General features: G+C 39.7%; 1 protein-coding gene across 1 annotated transcript in view; it reads left to right on the forward strand.

Moving 5' to 3' along the window:
* The window catches only part of Hacd2 (3-hydroxyacyl-CoA dehydratase 2), a 75,520-nt gene that overhangs the window by 44,214 nt on the left and 13,509 nt on the right, over positions 1–17,797 (forward strand). Inside the window, exon 4 of the mRNA XM_070030052.1 lies at positions 931–1,019. Within this exon, the coding sequence (XP_069886153.1) occupies positions 931–1,019 (89 nt within the window). The remainder of the gene's footprint in view (positions 1–930; positions 1,020–17,797) is intronic.

The following is a 17,797-nucleotide window of genomic DNA, read 5'->3' on the forward strand; positions in this document are numbered from 1 at the left end:
ACAAGAATTAAAGGAGGCAAGACATATGTGTGTGTGTATTTGCATATATATACATATTTCTACATATGTATATATACATTTATGAGTATGTGTATACATATGTGTGTGTGTGTGTACACACACTAGTGGTGGTTTGTCTCTAGATAGGCATTATGCTCCTATCAATTGAAGGGATAGGCTAAAGAGCTGCAAACTTAGCAGATTTGATGATTATCTAAAATAATTAAAGATATTCCAATGTTTTAAATTGAGAACATTGGAAAGATAATTATACCAATGCTTGTACTGAACAAATGGCTTTAAAGATAATAATCTTTTATGCGCTTGTTAGCAAAATACTGAAGTTGATAATAAGAGGTGCTGGACTTAACCATTAAAGAGCTATCATGTCTGATATTCAGGAGCTTTTAACAATCACTAGACACAGTAGGGCTGATTTCTACCCATTGTTGCTTATTCACTCTAGAACACATTTTAAAATGAACTTTCTCTGCTACTTAAAAGTTAGGTAGCTGGGGGTTTTGTTTTTCCTCTATGTATAAAAATAATGTACTTGGTCTTTACTTACTGGGGGTTTTTTGGGGGGAGGGGGCAGTGCTAAGGAACCTCTCACTCTTAGACAAATACTTTCCTACTTGAGTCACACCCTCAGGCCTTTTTTGCTTTATTTGCAGTTAGGAGCCCACATTTTTGCCAGGTTTGGCCTCGGGCCACAATCCTCCTCCTTATACTTCATCCATTGCTGGGGTTTCAGGTGTGAGCCACTGTGCCTTGATGGTGGATTTTGAAAGGCTTTAAAAAGTCACCCAGATTGGTCAGTACAGATAAGTTTTAATGACCCAAGATGATTTTGAGTATAAACATATAAATTTTGAATGTTTCTAAAATGTATTATGATAAAACTAATCCATCCTTAAAATTTTCTTTCAGGAATTGTTCCATCTTCTGTTGTCCTGACTTCTTTCCAAGTGATGTCAAGAGTTTTTCTAATATGGGCAGTAACACATAGTGTCAAAGAGGTAAGTAAAATGATAGTAGGAACAGCAGCTTGTCTTCTGTACATGGTTGTTATGACTAAAGTTCATATCAGAATAGCCAAGAGAAAGTTTACATGGTCTGTAGGACATGGGTCCAGATCTACAGTGTTGCTAAAGATAAGACTGAGTTAGGGAGTTGGAGGTGTGGCTCAGTTAGTAGAGCAACAGCCAGTAAGCAAAAGCATCAGGACTGAGTTTGAGTCCTAGTCTTGGATCATAAAAAATAATAAAGAAAAGAATCAATAGTGAATTCCTGGAATAAATTCCCCTGGAGGTTTAGTGGGGGTATGGTCTGCAACTCACTTATATTTGTTTGCTCTTGTTTATACCTAACACTAAACTGGGTATCTACAATAGGTAGATGGTAGTAGGTAGATGAGGTAGGAATGGAGAACATTGACTCACTTTTAGTGCACTTCTATCTTCATGGGACCAGGAGAAACAAATTTGTTTTCATCCAGCCCAGCAGGGCTAATAGAATTGCCAAGTGTGCTGTCTAGCTGTTCTGAGAGTGCTCCATACCAGGCTTCAAGTGGCAAACACAAGGAGGAAGACCAAGGACACTCATTGGAAGGATTTGGGAAAGAAAGCCATCATTACCATGAGTATAAATCCACAACTGACTTGGATTTTTGTTATGTTTTATTTTGTTTTTTGTTCTGGTACCAGGGCTTGAACTCAGTGCCTCATGCTCTCATTTGACTTTCTTGTTTATGACCGGTACTCTGTCACTTGAGGCGCTCCTCTAGTCCAGCTTTGTTGCTAGTTTAGAGATGGAATCTTGTAGATTTTTTTTTTTTTTTTTGCCAGAGCTGACTTGAATTGTGATGCTCCAGGTTTCAGCCTCTTGAGTAGATATGATTACAGGCATGAGCTATCAGTGCCCAGTCTGACTTTGGTTTTGTTTGTTTGGCAAAGGTGGAGGAAGGGGGTATTCTAGTCTTTCAAATTTAGTTATTTCTTGCTAATGTCACCTTAAGGTATAGTAACTAGGTGCAAGAAAGATTCACTTTTCAATTTTTCAGTGACAATGACTTTTCACTAGCGTTATTGGATTCCTTGAAGTTCATGAAATTGTCTGCATAATTCTGCTGTGTTTTTTGTCCTCTATTATTCTTGAAGTCCCTGTCAGAACATTTTGTTTTTCAGGATTTGTTTTGACAGTTTCAATTATATTTCAAACTAAAGAGGTTTTTTAAAAAAACTTTTTTGTTGGCCTATGATATAAGTATAGAAAGTGCACATAACTAATGAGTTCTTAGCCAAAGTCTAACCAACTTTGATTAAAAGCTATTATTTTTGTTACATCCATATGGAATTTTTCAGATCCTGGGCTTTGTCTTCTAAGATCTCTTTTACTCATTGAAGATGTTTTAACTTTCCATGCAAAAATAATGCAGTATAATTCGATATGGTATTACATTCAAGAAAGATAGGAAATTAATGCTAATATATCACCCTTTGTTCTCACTAATTTTTATGTTGTCAGGAAAGTTGCATTTATAATGCCATGTCATCTTTCTTTCACTTTGAATCTTTTCTATACATCATTTTTTAGCCTCGCTTCCTTCCTCCCATACTTTTGTTTTATATTATTTACCTTTCATTGTAATCAATAACTTATCACTTTATTTTCTAAGTAACCTAACATTTGTTCTTAGTAGTAACTCAATCGCATTTTTTTTCTTTTTTTTTTAATGGTGCTGGAGATCACACTCAGGGCCTCATGCATGCTAGACGGTATGTCTTAACAAAACTATACCTTCATCCCTCATCTACATTCTTAAGTATATAGTTATGTATTTTCAATAAAATACTATGAGGCAGGGACTGTTCAGACACTTTGCCAACATAGATAATAATGATCCAAATTCTAATTGTCCAGCTGCTTCTGTGGCCACTCTTATTAACATGTCTCCAAAAGAAGGCTGCTAGAAATTTAAATTAAGCAATTCTGCTGACATATATCTATGCCAGTACTGAGGTCCTGGGGTTAGAACTCAGGTCCTCATATTTGATGCCCTTACCCCGCATAGTGTTCTTTTATGACTTCACCCATGGGCTTCTGTGATACCTTGCTCACCAGGATATTAAAGAAAAAAAATGTGTTCTCTGTAATCAAAAGGTTTTTCTTTTATCTCTCCCACCTTTTTCCCTTTAGAGACCATATACAGGGCCAGATAGTACAGGCTTATAATCCTAAGTGTGAAGGAAGAGTAGAATAAGAGGCTCATGGTCCAAAGGCAGCCTGGGAGAAAGCAGAAAGAAAAAGAGGGCATGGCTCAAGTGATAGATCACAAGTGTAAGGCCTCAAGTTCAATCCCTAGTGCTTTCACAGGAAAAAAAAGACATCTATAAGAACAAAAAGAAGCTCTGCTATAACAATCATGTTGGGAGCATGAAAATACAGGAGGTAATCAGCAATTCTTGCCCACCTATTTCTTCCCCAAGCTTTCTCTTTTATCTCAAACCTCTATCAACTCTTACCAGCATCAGGCCTCTTCTGATAGCTGTTCCCTCACTCTTTGTCTGGGTCTGGTTCTCTGTCTTCTTGTTGAAATCAGACAGGAGTTCACTTTTCACAATGAACTGCAAGAATACACCTCTGTCTGTCATGACTCCCCTTCATAAACAGAAGAGCCCGTAGGGCACATATGACTTAAGAGTTTGTCTTAGCTCCAGATTGCTGGCGCATAAGGAACATTTTCTTATTTTTCTCTTGGGTCAGCAGTCTTTGGAGAAGCCACCCTAAATCCTCTACTGAATGTCTTAAAGTTGGTCTCCACAGTGTGCTCAAGTTCTTTCCCACCTTCTGAGGTTACCTCTCTCACTCCTACTGACTGCATATGCTCCTTACCCTAATGGACCTGTGCCATGAGCACGGCATGGAAAGGTAAGGCAGGAAGAGCAGTTTATACCTCTGTCCTCATTGAGAAGGGGAGATGCCACATTTGAAAATGAGTTATTCTCCTGTGCCTGGACCATAGCTATAGCGTTTTGTGGCCCCGCACCCATTTACCACTGTGACATAACATCCCAATTAACAAAACCCGTTGAGTTGCACTCAGTATCCTCTGATCTCCTTGAAAGCAGAATGTCTAAAATTCTCCCATCCAATTCCATCTATTTCCTTACTTTCTATTTTGAATAGTTCTGTAGGTGGATTTACATCACCTTTACTTTTAAAATTAGCTCTACTCTTAAAGATAGAAATATTTCAGTAGTCGATTATTAAGCTGACACTGAAACTTTAGACAACTCTTGGGCAAGTGAGTGGTTACACTGGTGCCACTTCCTCATCTGTTAACCATGGGCACCTAAGGATGGTGGTACTCATCTCATTGTCAGATGGCTCCTTTTGCACAATCAATATTTAGTATGGGTGATTTGTGCAAAGAAAGAATGGCTAGTTTTCTTTCAGTGTTTTTCAGTTTATCCATTTCCAGTATTTTCTTTTACTGTGTTTAGAAATTTCAAACCACTAAAAGATATTTAGATCCATTAGGTTGGATGTAGTTTTGCTTCTGTCATCCCATGTTGTCTTTCTCTCCCACTGTCTTACTTCTTTTTTAGCTCTCAGAAATCTCCACTCGAACCTTAATTGTTCAAAATTGGTGCCTTCATATATTGATTAACCTGATTATGTGTTTAACTGATGGAACCCAACATTATCAGCCTTTCATACAGAGCAGAGTCTTTTTTGTCAGTTTATAGTTGAATGGTTTTTCAACTCAGCAAAGTCACAAAATTGGTTAGATGATTCTTAACATCCTCAACATGGACTTTTGTCCCCAGCCAAACACTTGAAAGTGTCTCAGGGCATTTTCTTTTGCTCTCACCCCAAAGGCTAAAGGCTGACATATACCATTTCTAGTTGTCAATTTCTGCTTGAGAAGGGGCAGCTACCCCTGTAAATTTCCTGGGAGGCTGTACAGTTGTCTTCATCTTGAGAAATCTCACTTGGGGAGGGCCTGGTATGTCAGGCCCTCTACCAGTTCCACAGAAAAAGTGTCCCACCATTAGGTTCCTGGACCCAGAGCTGGTCTTGCTTTGGCATACCCATTCCAGACTGTCCTGGAGGTTACCTAGTCCCTTCAGGCTTCAGGAGTGATCAGCTTCTTTTCCTTCCAGGGAAAGGAAACCTCTACCCATTTAATTCATGTTCTATATCCATCCATGCAGTCTCTGAATTGCTCCTATTTTGATAATGAAATTTTTGACAAAGAAGCTAATTGTTGAAACACATCCTCAATCATAAGGCATGTCAATACTATTGTATGTGTAAATCACATGTGATGAATATCTTACATATATATGTATTCTATATATATATGGTTACTTTATAGTGGGCAGCCTGTTCAGGACTAGTTCTAACAGTCCTAGAACTAACAAAGATGCCTGATTTTTTTGCCATTAGGAAACTGTCAGAAAAGGAACAAGAATGAAGGAAGAAGAGTGATAGAAGAAAAAAGTTGTCATTTTAGGCTTAAAATGATGGTTTTCATGTAAATCTCATGAATGTATTTAACTCATGAGATTTGCAAGCTAGAAGCTGAGTGGTTTCAGTTTTAATTAATTGTTTCAGTTTGGATTCAGAAATAATTTGCAGAAACAAAGTTCTTTTTTTTTTTTTCTTTTTTTGTCAGTTGTGGGGCCTGAACTCTGGGCCTGGGTGCTGTCCCTCAGCTCTTCAGCTCAAGGCTAGCGCTCACCACTTGAGGCACAGCTCCACTACTGGCTTTTTCTGCTTATGTGGTGCTGAGGAATCGAACCCAGGGCCTCATGCATGCAAGGCAAGCGCTCTACCACTGAGCCACCTTCCCAGCCCCGCAGAAACAAAGTTTTGTGTCATAAAACTGTACCTACAAGTTGTATTATCAGTGGAGACTCATCAGTGAGTTCAAACCAGCTTTATCCTTTCTTTCTTCTTTCTTTCTTTCTTTCTTTCTTTCTTTCTTTCTTTCTTTCTTTCTTTCTTTCTTTCTTTCTTTCTTTCTTTCTTTCTTTCTTTCTTTCTTTCTTTCTTTCTTTCTTTCTTTCTTTCTTTCTTTCTTTCTTTCTTTCTTTCTTTCTTTCTTTCTTTTTTGTCAGTTGTGGTGTCTGAACTCTGGGCCTGTGCGCTGTCCCTCAGCTCTTGAGCTCAAGGCTAGCACTCTTACCACTTGAGCTACAGCACCACTTCTGGCTTTTTCTGCTTTTGTGGTTCTAAGGAACCGAACCCAGGGCCTCATGAATGCAAGGCTAGTACTCCACCACTGAGCCACCTTCCCAGCCCCATATCCATGATTTTTAAATGAAACACTTTTTAATTCTATGCCTGTGTAGAAAGATGTTAGTTACTACCAGGTGCAAAAGGCTCACACCTATAAATCCCAGCTACTCAACAGGCTGAGAATTGGAAGATATCAGTTCAAAGCCACCCCATGTAGAAAACTGTGCGAGATTCCATTTTTAAAATAATAAAAAGCTAGGCTGGAGGTCTGGTTCAAGTGGTAGGGAGCAGCTATGAATATGAAAGCCAAGCAAGACTGTTATGTAGTAAGTTCACGTCCTAGTGCCAGTACACACACACACACACACACACTGAAAGAGGTTACAATATTCTTCTGAATTTCTTTTGTAAGTGTTCTGTACCCTAGCACTGTCCAATAGGACACTGTCATGATGCAAATGGTCTGTGTAACAGTATTGTTTAGCACAGTAGCTGCTAGCTCTGTGTGAACACAGTGAACTCTTAAAATGCTGTTAGTATAGAAACAGGACTGAAATTTAATTTAGTTTTTTTTGGAGGGGGTGGGGCTTTTGAACTCTGGGTTTGGGTGCTATTCCTACACTCTTCAGCTCAAGGCTAGTGCTCTACCGCTTGAGCCACAGCACCACTTCTGGTTTTTTAGTGGTTTATTGGAGATAGTCTCACAGACTTTTCTGCCCGGGCTGGCTTTGAACCGTGATCCTAAGATCTTAGCATCCTCAGTAGCTAGGATTACAGGTGTGAGCCACCGGTGCCCGGCTTTAATTTAGTTTTAAATAGCCATATATGAATAGAAGTTACATTTAGGATAACATAGCTCTTGCTATTAGCTAGAAGTTGGCTATTAGCCAAGAAGTTTTTCATGTATGTTCTTTCTAATGTGTATATGTGAGTGGATACTTTTGTTTGTTTTGTCTGTCATGGAACTTAACTCAGGGCACTGTCCTTGAGCTCTTTTACTCAAGGTGATCATTCTACCACTTTGAGCCACGGTGCCACTTCTGGTTTTCTGGTGGTTAATTGGAGATAAGAGTCTTGCATACTTTCCTGCCCCAGTTAGCTTCGAACCGTAATCCTCAGATCTCGGCCTCCTTAGTGCCTAGGCTTACGGATGTGAGCCACCAGCACCCAGCTATGCTGTGCTTCTTAAATCAAAAAATTGTTCGTAGATAGATCCTGATGGTAAGTATGGGGTGACAGTGGTGCTGCTCTCCTCATCTGTATAGAAGGACAAGTTGCTATTCCTAATGGTGAGTCTTAGGACCTAACAGGCCTCACCTTTCAAAACTGGGTTTGCTGTGATGGCATGCCCCTGGTTCACCTTTGAGAACCATGTCACATGCTGCCTTTCTCTGATTTTAGTTGAGCAGTGCCATAACATATAGTCAGTGTTATTATCTTGATGAGTTGAAGAGTCTTGTTTTCTACTGTAAAAATGAGGTGATTGGCATGCATCGTGAGCATTGCTAGAATATGTTAGCAAAGCTAAGTTAAGAGTTCTTACCTCTAAACTGCCTTGAAGTAGATTTGCCTCCTAGTACATTGAGTGGCATTTATAAAATTATTTTTAATTTTCTTTATTATTATAAAGGTGATGTACAGAGGGGTTACAGTTATGTAAGTCAGGTAATGAGTACATTTCTTTTTGGATAAGGTTGAGTGGCATTTTTTCAAGTGTTGGTTAATATTAACTTAAAATTTTTTAATTTGTGGAAGAAGGGACTACTTCTTTTGACCTGCTTCTTTACTAAAGCAGTCCTTCATAGTCTGTAACTTTTTCAAAATAAATTTATTCTGAAGCATGAATATGCGGTACCAGACAATTTAAAAATATACATAGTTGGCCAGTCATGATGTCTCGTTCCTGTAATCCTAACTGCTCAAGAAGTAGAGATGTTGGGCAGGATTATGGTTCCAGATCAGCCCAAGCAAAAATGTTAGCAAGATCTATCTCAACATGGTTGTACATGCCTATACTATAATTGCAGCTATGCTGGATGCATAGATAGGAGGATCTTGGTACAAAGCCAGCCCGGGACAAAAATGTGAGACTTTATCTGAAAAAATAAAGCCAAAAAAGCAAGAGGCATGGCTTAAGTGGTAGAATTTGAACCCCAGTACCACCAGAAAATAAAATACACACACTTAATGAGAATGATGGTACCTTCGACTTCCTGAGAATTGCCCTTCACGGTGGATGCAGTCAAGCAACTGGCATCACTGGAAATTGTAAGGACCACAGGAGAACCCAAAGAAGTTACCACCTCCCTGCTCTTATACGATATATATGAACTATATATTCATGTCTTGTGGGAAATAGGTTCAGCAATCATTTTTTACTTATCCATGTCAAAAATCCTTACACTCAGAAGCTCTCATTGTAAACTGTGATATATCATAAAAAATAATTAGGTATATTACTAAGTTGTCTGAATTTTCCAGAGAGAGGATCCTTTCAAGTCTGGAGTAAAGCCTTGGTGCACTTCGGGAATTTGTACGACGTGACTTGGTACACATGTGATATGCGTGTGTGCATGCTCGGGGCATGTTTTGCCTGAAGTGAGGAGAATAATTTGTTAGCTTGACACATGACAGGGTTTTAACTTTGGTTTTCTTCAGATGGCTGCCATAAATGTTTGTTTTTTAACAGGCCAAATTTCTGCCCTTTGCTTCAGCTTATTGCAGAGTAACACAAAACTGGAAGGTAGTTGTGCATCTCTTTCGCCCTTTTCCTTAGTAATGCTTTTTTGCTGGATCAGGTTTAAGGGATCTTCTGTTGAGTTCATTACTTCAAAGAAAAGTATGTGTAAACATTAATCAGACTTTTAAATAACTTTTTAAATGATTTAAGTAGCATTTTGCAGTGTTTTCAGGCATGTTGCATTACATCTGTGTAGCAGCACTTTACCATGTATAGCAGAAGCTAAAGAAACACTTGGATACTGGAGGTGTGAGCCTCGCAAGAGCCGCCAGTGGGCCTCCACCAATGGTAGCCTGCCAGACTCACTGCTGTTAGGCAGTCTAGATTTTTTAAAGAAAGAAATCCAGATTTTTTTTAAAATGTAAAATCTCCCAGTTTTTAAAGAACTGGTTCAAATATTTTTAAAGCATCTTACAAACCCAAACAGCATCTCTGGATGGGGACCATTGGTCACTGTTCGTTATTTTTACTCCAGGAGATGATATTTATTGCCTTTGTAATTTTTATAGTTACCACACTGTCACAGAATGAAAAGAACCATGTGATTTCACAATAGATACTTGCCAATTTTGTAAGGGGGGGGTGGAGGTTGACATTTTACTTACATGATTGGCAATGATGTTGCTCAGATCCTCTGTTAGGGGAGGTAAGAGACTCAAGGAGGACTAAGGAAAAAAGCTGGGAAAGGCCCGGAGTTAACAGACATGTAGTCATCAAGGAGGGGAAGTAATGGCATATCTTAGCAATATTGAAGTAATGAAAACAACAAATACCTTATTGTTGATAATGAAGCCAGAGATTGTTGAATCCTAACAGGGACTAGCATAGAAAATTGGAACTCAGTAAATAGTAAATGAACTTTTCCTTTTCTGGAATAATAATAATAATAACTGCTAATTGATTAAGCATGTTGTAAGTACTGATGTACTTATTCCAATCCTGCAACAACTGTGCAAAGGTAAATACTTCCAGCTGATTCAGATAAGGTAAGTAACTTGTTCTGGGACCGCTAGGCAGAAAGTACCAAGGTCTGTTTCATTCCAGATTACATTTGATTGCATAAGGGGCCAGACAGAATGACCAGCTAACCTACATGGGCTTCCTACCACCTCTCCTTTAGTTTTCCCCAGAACAGGGTAAACAACACTAAAGTTGGGCAAATGAGAACCTCTGAGCATTCAGAGCTGCACATCTGGCTGTGTAAAATGTAGACTCAACACACACTGCTCGTTGACTGCTTGCTTACATGTTTCTTATTACATGTTCAGAAGAGTTGATTTCCTTAGTTGTTTTGATGAGCCAAACTCATTTATATTAAAAAAAAAAAAAAGTCATTACTAGGGTGTGGTGACGCCAGCCTGGGCTATATACGAAGACCTGTCTCAAACAAATAGTTCTTAGTTGTCATTATGTTATGGTAATAGCTTTTAACAATTTTCTTTCAGCTTAAACAAGTTTTTAAAAAATCCATTATTGTTGCATAGTTTTCTATCTACTATATAGGATTAAATTAATTATTTAAAGTAATATAACCACCAGTTGCTGGTGGCTCATGCCTGTAATCCTAGCTACTCAGGAGGCTGAGATCTGAGGGTTGCAGTTCAAAGCCAGCCCAGGCAGTCCGTGAGACAATTAACCACTAGAAAACCAGGAGTGGTGATGTGGCTCAAGTGGTAGTGCACTCGCCTTGAGCTGAAGAGCTCAGGGACAGCACCCAAGCCCAGAGTTCAAGCCCCACAACCAACAAAATAAATAAATAAATAAATAATAAAGTAACATAGCCTACATTTTCTTTAAAAAAGGGGAGAGTGTTTTCTGGTTTGTTTACCTGTCATGGTTCAATAAATATTAAATCATAAGGAGTACTTTATACATCAGATTGTCCTGTAAAGAATGATTAATAGTTAACCAAATACCTTGTATGTGTGTGTATGTTCACACCTGCCAGTACTAAGACTTGAAGTCAATGCCTAGCTGCTGTTCCTTAGCTTTTACGCTCAAATCTGGCACTCTTCCACTTGAACCACAGTTCCACTTCCAGCTTTTTGGCAGTTGATTAGGAGATAATAGACTCACAGACTTTTCCTGTCCAGGCTGGCTTCAAACCATGGTCTTCAGATCTCAGCCTCCTGAATAGCTCGTATTACAGGTGTAAGCCACTGGCACCCAGCTCAGACATCTGTTAACCACCATGTCAGTATTCATAGCATTTCTGTATCTTTCTTTTCTTTTCTTTCCTTTTTTTTTTTTTTTTTTTTTTTGTCGGTCGTGGGGCTTGAACTTGGGGCTTGGGTACTGCCCCTGCACTTTTATGCTCAAGGCTAGCATTTTACCATTTTGAACCACAGTGTCCTTGGGGTTTTCTGGTGGTTAATTAGAGATGAGTCTCGGAGACTTTCCTGCCCAGGTTGGCTTTGAATTGTGATCTTCAGATCTCAGTCCCCTGAGTAACTAGGATTATAGGCATGAGCCACCAGTGCACTTGACTTGTATCTCTCTTAGGAAAGATAAAACTTCTTTGAAATAGATAGCCAAGTAACATTTTTGTTCAAAAGGCTTAATTGGGATGCCCAACCAGGCATCCACAAGGCCTTGCCCCTCCTCCCCATGTTGCTCCACAAAGGCTTGGATGTCTGTCCTGCTTTCATTGGCCTAAGAGGTAGGGTACCTGAAAAGGGAAACACTTGCCACCCTCAAAGTACAAGTGCAGTACAAGTCAGAAGCAAACTGCTGGCAGTTAACAAGGCTGATGAGGCAGAGGGAAACAGCACACTCGGACCACTGGTCTTGCCTCACCCTCATCCAGAAGTCACTCCAGTCTGTTGCAGTCTTCCAGGTCTGGTTGATAACCCTCATGGAGTGGTTCTGGAAGGTGCTGAGAGTTAAACATACAAACTGATTAGAAGAGTGCCTGACACTAAGTGCTCAGTAAATGTTTACTATATATTAGCTACAATGTGACTGATCTTTTCAAAACTTTGTATTGACAAATTTGTTTTAACTATTTTGAAATCTTTTCTATGTCCTGAGATTATAACAAATATAATTGACTTCTTACATAGAAAGGAATATGTTTTTTATACTTATTAAAATAGTTTCACAGTAGCTGGTGAAATTTCTACATAATTACTTTTATCCTACTTAAGGAATAATTAGCCCTGCTAATGGGAACTATCATTATCTTAATCATCATTATTATCCTGATCTAAATCATTTATTAAGAATTTGGTTTTGTTTTAACTAAGCTAGCCCTTCTTCAGAGGCAGTTTGCGGTCCTGTTTTGGGGTACTTAGGGTCTAGGCTGTTGTAATCATGTAATTAAAGTAATAAGGTAACACAGATGAGACCTCAGTGGAAAAGTCACCTGGCTCTTCACTGGGCACTGAGCATAGCTCTGCTTGTAAAGTTTGTTTTATTTTGTGCCAGTTGCAGGGCTTACTCTCACACGGTGCTTTTTGTTCATAGTTGGTATTCTACCTGAGCTACACCTCAAGTCTGGCATTTTGCTGGTTGATTGGTGAGAGAGTCTCACAGACTTTTCTGCCAGGGTTAGCTTCTAACCACAATCTTACAGGTCTCAGCTTTCTGGAGAGCTAGGATCACAGATATGAACAACCAATATTATAAAACTTTTTTTTAATGTAAGGGGCTTTTTTGTTTTGTTTTTTAGTAGAGAGGGGTTACAATTATATAAAGCTTTCTTAAAGAACTTTATCTGCCTCCCCAGAAATGGTCCTTCCCCAAGATTGCTCTGCCTCACCTTGCAGAGGTGGCTGTTGAGTTGCTGAGCGGTACCTTCCAATTCAGGTCACAGCCTGTGACTGACTGGGATAATGTGGACACTTGTAGCTGTTCACTTTCTAATAGTTGAATGTTGGAAAGAATGATGAGGGGGGAAAGAAAGCAGGTTGGCATTGTGTGACTCCTCCATGTTCTAGTCCCCTAATTCTAGGGAAGCTGTTTATATGAGTGTGGGGTGGGGCACCAAGCAAAGTATACCCCCAGATCAGCTATTTGAGAGCACAGCCAGAGGAGGGGGCGGGGCAGGGGATGGAGAACAGACATCTTAGCTGGTCACCCTAGGCAGGTCAGAGCCAGTTTGAGGGGCAAAGGACAAAACAGAAATTTGAAAGCATTATGCTAACCATGCCTAGCACAGAAGGGCAAATACTGAATGATTCCACTTAGTAAGGTACCAGAATAAATGAATTCTTGGAGACAAAGTAGAACAGTGGTTACCAGGGGCTGGGAGACAGAGGCACAGAGTAGGGTCTTAATGGGTATAAAATTTGTGTGTGAGGTAATAAAATAATCCTGGGAAGGATTGTAGGTGTAGTTCAGTGATAAAAGTCCTTACTAACACGAGTGTGGGTTTAATCCCTAGCACTCACACACACACACACACACACACACACACACTAATAAAAATGGGTAGTGATGATGATTACACAGCATGGTGGATGTACTTGATCACACACATGCAACAAATTCTTTTTGTCTGCCCATTCTGGGGCTTAAACTCAGAACCTGAACACTGTCTATGAGCTTTTCTACTCAAGGCTAGTGCTCTAGCACTTGAATCATAGCTCTACTCACTGCTTTTTGGTGCTGAATGGGAGATAAAGAGTCTTGTGGATGTTCCTGCCCAGGCTAGCTTTGAACTGCAATACCCTGATCTCAGCTTGCTAGAATTACAGGCATGAGCCACCAGCATGGGGCCAAAGAAACATTTGAGATTTTAAAGTGGAAGGAAAATCTGCCTATATATATTCTTGCAAAGAGTACTTTTTCCAAGGTGTCCTTTGACTGTAGATACAGTCACTCATTTAACTGTTTCCATCAACAATGAGCTGTACAACAGCGTCTCAGATTAAAATGGAACTGAAAAAATTTCTATTGCCAGGTGATCTATGGTATTGTAGCACAACACATGGCTTAGAAGCTCATGGTGATAATGGCATAAACAGACCCATAGTGCTGCCATTTGATACCATGTTGTTGGCTGGGTCACTTGTTAGTGTAAATCATTTGACACATTTCCCAAAATGTATCCCCAGCCATTCAGAGAGGAGTTCTTCTATATCAGCTCCCAGGTCCCTCTCACAGTCTGTTGAGGGCTGGACAAAAATATTGTTCCATGAAGAGAGGACATAGAAAAAACAAAGTTGAGAGAGTAAATTAATCTAGTACAGAATCAAATAAAGCCTACAATTTGTAATTGTTTTTACTTGTATGTGTGTATATATATATGGGTATGGGTGCAGGCTTGAACTCAGTCAGGGCTGGGTGCTGTCCCTGAGCTTTCTGCTCAAGGTAGTGCTTTGCCACTACAGCCACAGTTCCATTTCTGGGTTTTTGGTGGTTTATTGGAAATAATTTTGCAGACTTTCCTGCCTGAGCTGGCTTGGAACTATGATCCTCAGATCTCAACTTTCTGATTAGCTAGAATTAGTTGTAAGCCACTATCACCAGGCCTGTTTTTACATTTTTTTTTTTTTATGGGTGTTAAAACAGCACCAGGAGCTAGTGGCTTATCTCTATAATTCTAGCTGCTCAGGAAGTTGAGATCTGAGGATCACAATTCAAAGCCAATCTTGGCAATTAAATCCTTGATACTCTTATCTCCAATTAGTTACCAAAAAGCTGAAATTGGCACTGTGCCTTGAGCACAAAAGCCTCAGGACACACACACACACACACACACAAACAATAAAACGTGACACAGTCCTAATATAATGTACAACCTGTTACTATCTGGATCTCTTTACTGAAAGAGGTTGCCAGCATATGGTCTATGATGTCATTCCTCACATACTCACCAAATGTGCATTGAAACTCCAAGTTCCAAAGTAACTTTGTGGTATTTGGAGATGGGGCCTTTGGGTGAGTAGTGCCGCTTAGATGAGGTCTTGTTATGGGGATACCTGTGAGTTCACTAGCTCCTCTAAAAACACCCCCATGTAGGATACATCCAAAGGAAGCTATCTGCAAGTCTTCACCAGAGCAACCATGCTGCCACTGAGAGAATGGCTATCCATTGTCTAGAATGTTTTGTTAAGACAGCCAGAGCAGACAGACATTTTTTTAAGAGCTTTTCAAAAAACACTGTAGTACTCCCATCACAGGTTCTGCCATAACCACCTCTATTTTTCACCCTCTTCTCCCTTTCCCCCTCATTCCCTCTCCTTTCTTCCCCTTTCTTCTTACCATAATATTAATATTGAGGGGGAAAAGTGAGGAAAGGAGATAATGAAAGGGAGAAGAGGAAAAAAGCAGGTTAAGATCAGTTGCCAAGTCTTTGTGCTTACCATAAAACTTAGACAAGGAAGCTCTCTTTACCATGCAGGTAAACGGTGAGTTCCAAAGTGCCAAGAAGAATAAGGCTTTTACAATGGCAGTTTTCTTACGTGCACCATCTGTTTTCCTTTGATTGTAACCAAAGTGACAGCTTTTCATGTGCTGATACTCCCTGTGCCTTTTAAAGTCAAGCATATGATGCTATTCGTGTGTAAGGGTTTTTCTCTTGTGCCCATTTGTTTCTCCAGCTTGGATTTCTATGTAAACTCCCTTAGCTAAACCACACAAGCCACCCACACCAGGCCTCCTCTTCCTCTTCAGAGCAGAGAGTGGGAACAGCATTTGTAGTGAAAAGTTAGCACCAAGCACACTGTGCCTGGGAGGGAGACTTTTCCGGGCAGGGCCGCCCTCCTTGTGAACATGAGGCTCTGAAAACAGCTCTAAGACATTTTTGGTACCCCATCCTGAACTAACCTTTTAGTCTCTCTCTTCTCCTTCATAAATCTTGATAAATCTCCATCATCTCCCTTCTCTCTCTCTCTTTTTTTTTTTTTTTTTTTTTTTTTTTTTTTTTTTTTTGCCAGTCCTGGGACTTGACTCAGGCTAGCACTCTACCACTTGAGCCACAGCACCACTTCCAGCCTTTTCTCAGTATGTAGTACTAAGGATTTGAACCCAGGGCTTCATGCCTGCTGGGCAAGCACTCTACCACTGAGCCATATTCCCAGACTTTTCTTTCTTTTCCTAAATGTCAGTGTTGCAGATTTTTTAAAAAATCTCCCGTCCTCCTTGAAACTATGGAGTGATAAGTTTTGTAAATTCACCCATTTAAGTGTATAATCTGATAGTTTTCAGTAAACTTTTAAGTTCAGCCATTACCTTAATAGTTTTAGAATATTTTCAAGCTGGGCACCCATAGTTCACACCTATAATCTTAGCTACTCAAGGCCCAGCACCCATGCTCATACCTGTAAACCTAGCGATTCAGGGAGCTGAGTTCCAAGGCTTATAATTTTGAGCTAGCCTTGGCAGACAAATCTTTAAGACTCTTATCTCTAATCAGCAAAAAGCGAGAACCAGAGTATGGCTCTAATGGTACAGCACCAACTGTGAACAACAACAACAACAACAAAAAAGCTTAGAGCACAGGGCCCTGAAGTCAAGCCCCCAGTAAAAAAAAAAAAAAAAAGTCACTTAGAACATTCCATCACCACAGTATAAAGTCTGGTACCCTTTAGTAGTAAGTCCCATGCAACCACTAATCTACTTTCCATCTCTGTAACTACCTTTTCTGGACTTTTGGTATTTCTTATAACTAGAATTGTATAACATTTGCATGCAGATAATTCTGTTGCTTCTGTCTGCTTTCAAGACAGTCTTACTATGTGTAGTACAGGTTGGCCTCTACCTCACCATGCTCCTGCCTCAGCTTCCCAAGTGGTAGGCTTACAGGGATGCACCATCACCCCCATCTTCCATGCAGATATTTGCCCAAACACATTGTCTTTTATTCTTTTTTTTCTTAATATGTATTTTTTATTGTAAAGATACTGTACAGAGGGGTTGCAGTTACAAGAGCAAGGTAATGAGTCCATTTCCTATGGAGCATTGTTACTCCCTCCTTTGTTTTAACGCTACCATCCCTTTCCTCCCCACCTCCCCAACTCCTTCCTCCCCTCTCCCACACTCTCTCTCCCCTCCCCCCCCACCCCCCCCAAGATGTAAAGTTCCTTTTCTCCATACTGTCTTGTACATCTCATTGTTAAATGGGTCATCCTGTATCCTTAGTTCAGCATTTTGTTTTTTCCCTTCCCCTCCCCAAATTAGTAAAATGTATATACAAGATGCAGGACACCGAAATCAAATACAGTGACAACAGGGGTTGTACCATGGGGGAAGAACATACAAAAAAAAAATCACATACTACATTATAAGTACATTAAAAAGAGCAGCAACAAAGATTAAAACCTCTTGTGTCCCTATCTTGGGGTTCGTTTCGCTTAGCATCAGGTTATATGGTTATATGTCCATAGCTTTTGACCTCTTCTGCTTGTTGTAGACATATACTAGTTATTGCAAATAAGGGAAACCAAGGGACCTATGTTTCTTTGAGTCTGGCTTACTTCACTTAATTTTTTGTCTTTTAGTCTTGATAGCTAACAAAGTTGTATGTGTATAGTTTTTCATTCAAAACAGCTGAGTTAAACTTTGTGTCTTTTGCCCCTCCAAAAACTCCTAAAATAAACTGGCCTTTTTGTTTTGTAAAGCTCAGTTGATTTTCTCTTAGTCACTAACTTTAAATATATGAAGGGCCCCCTCCATTTATTAGAAAATATTCCCAAATCTTGCTATCAAAAATAAATAAATAAATAAACTCTCCAACTTCAGGGGCATTGATTCTACCCAGACTTATACCAAGTCTGAGGAGGGCAAATGATGGGATGTGGGCCTTTGAAGACTTTACCAACAAGAAAAAGAAATACCAAGAGAAGCTGGGTGCCAGTGGCTCAC

Source organism: Dipodomys merriami, unplaced genomic scaffold, assembly GCF_024711535.1.
Source record: "Dipodomys merriami isolate MVZ:Mamm:240054 unplaced genomic scaffold, mDipMer1.0.p SCAF_2, whole genome shotgun sequence".
Taxonomy (NCBI): domain Eukaryota; kingdom Metazoa; phylum Chordata; class Mammalia; order Rodentia; family Heteromyidae; genus Dipodomys; species Dipodomys merriami.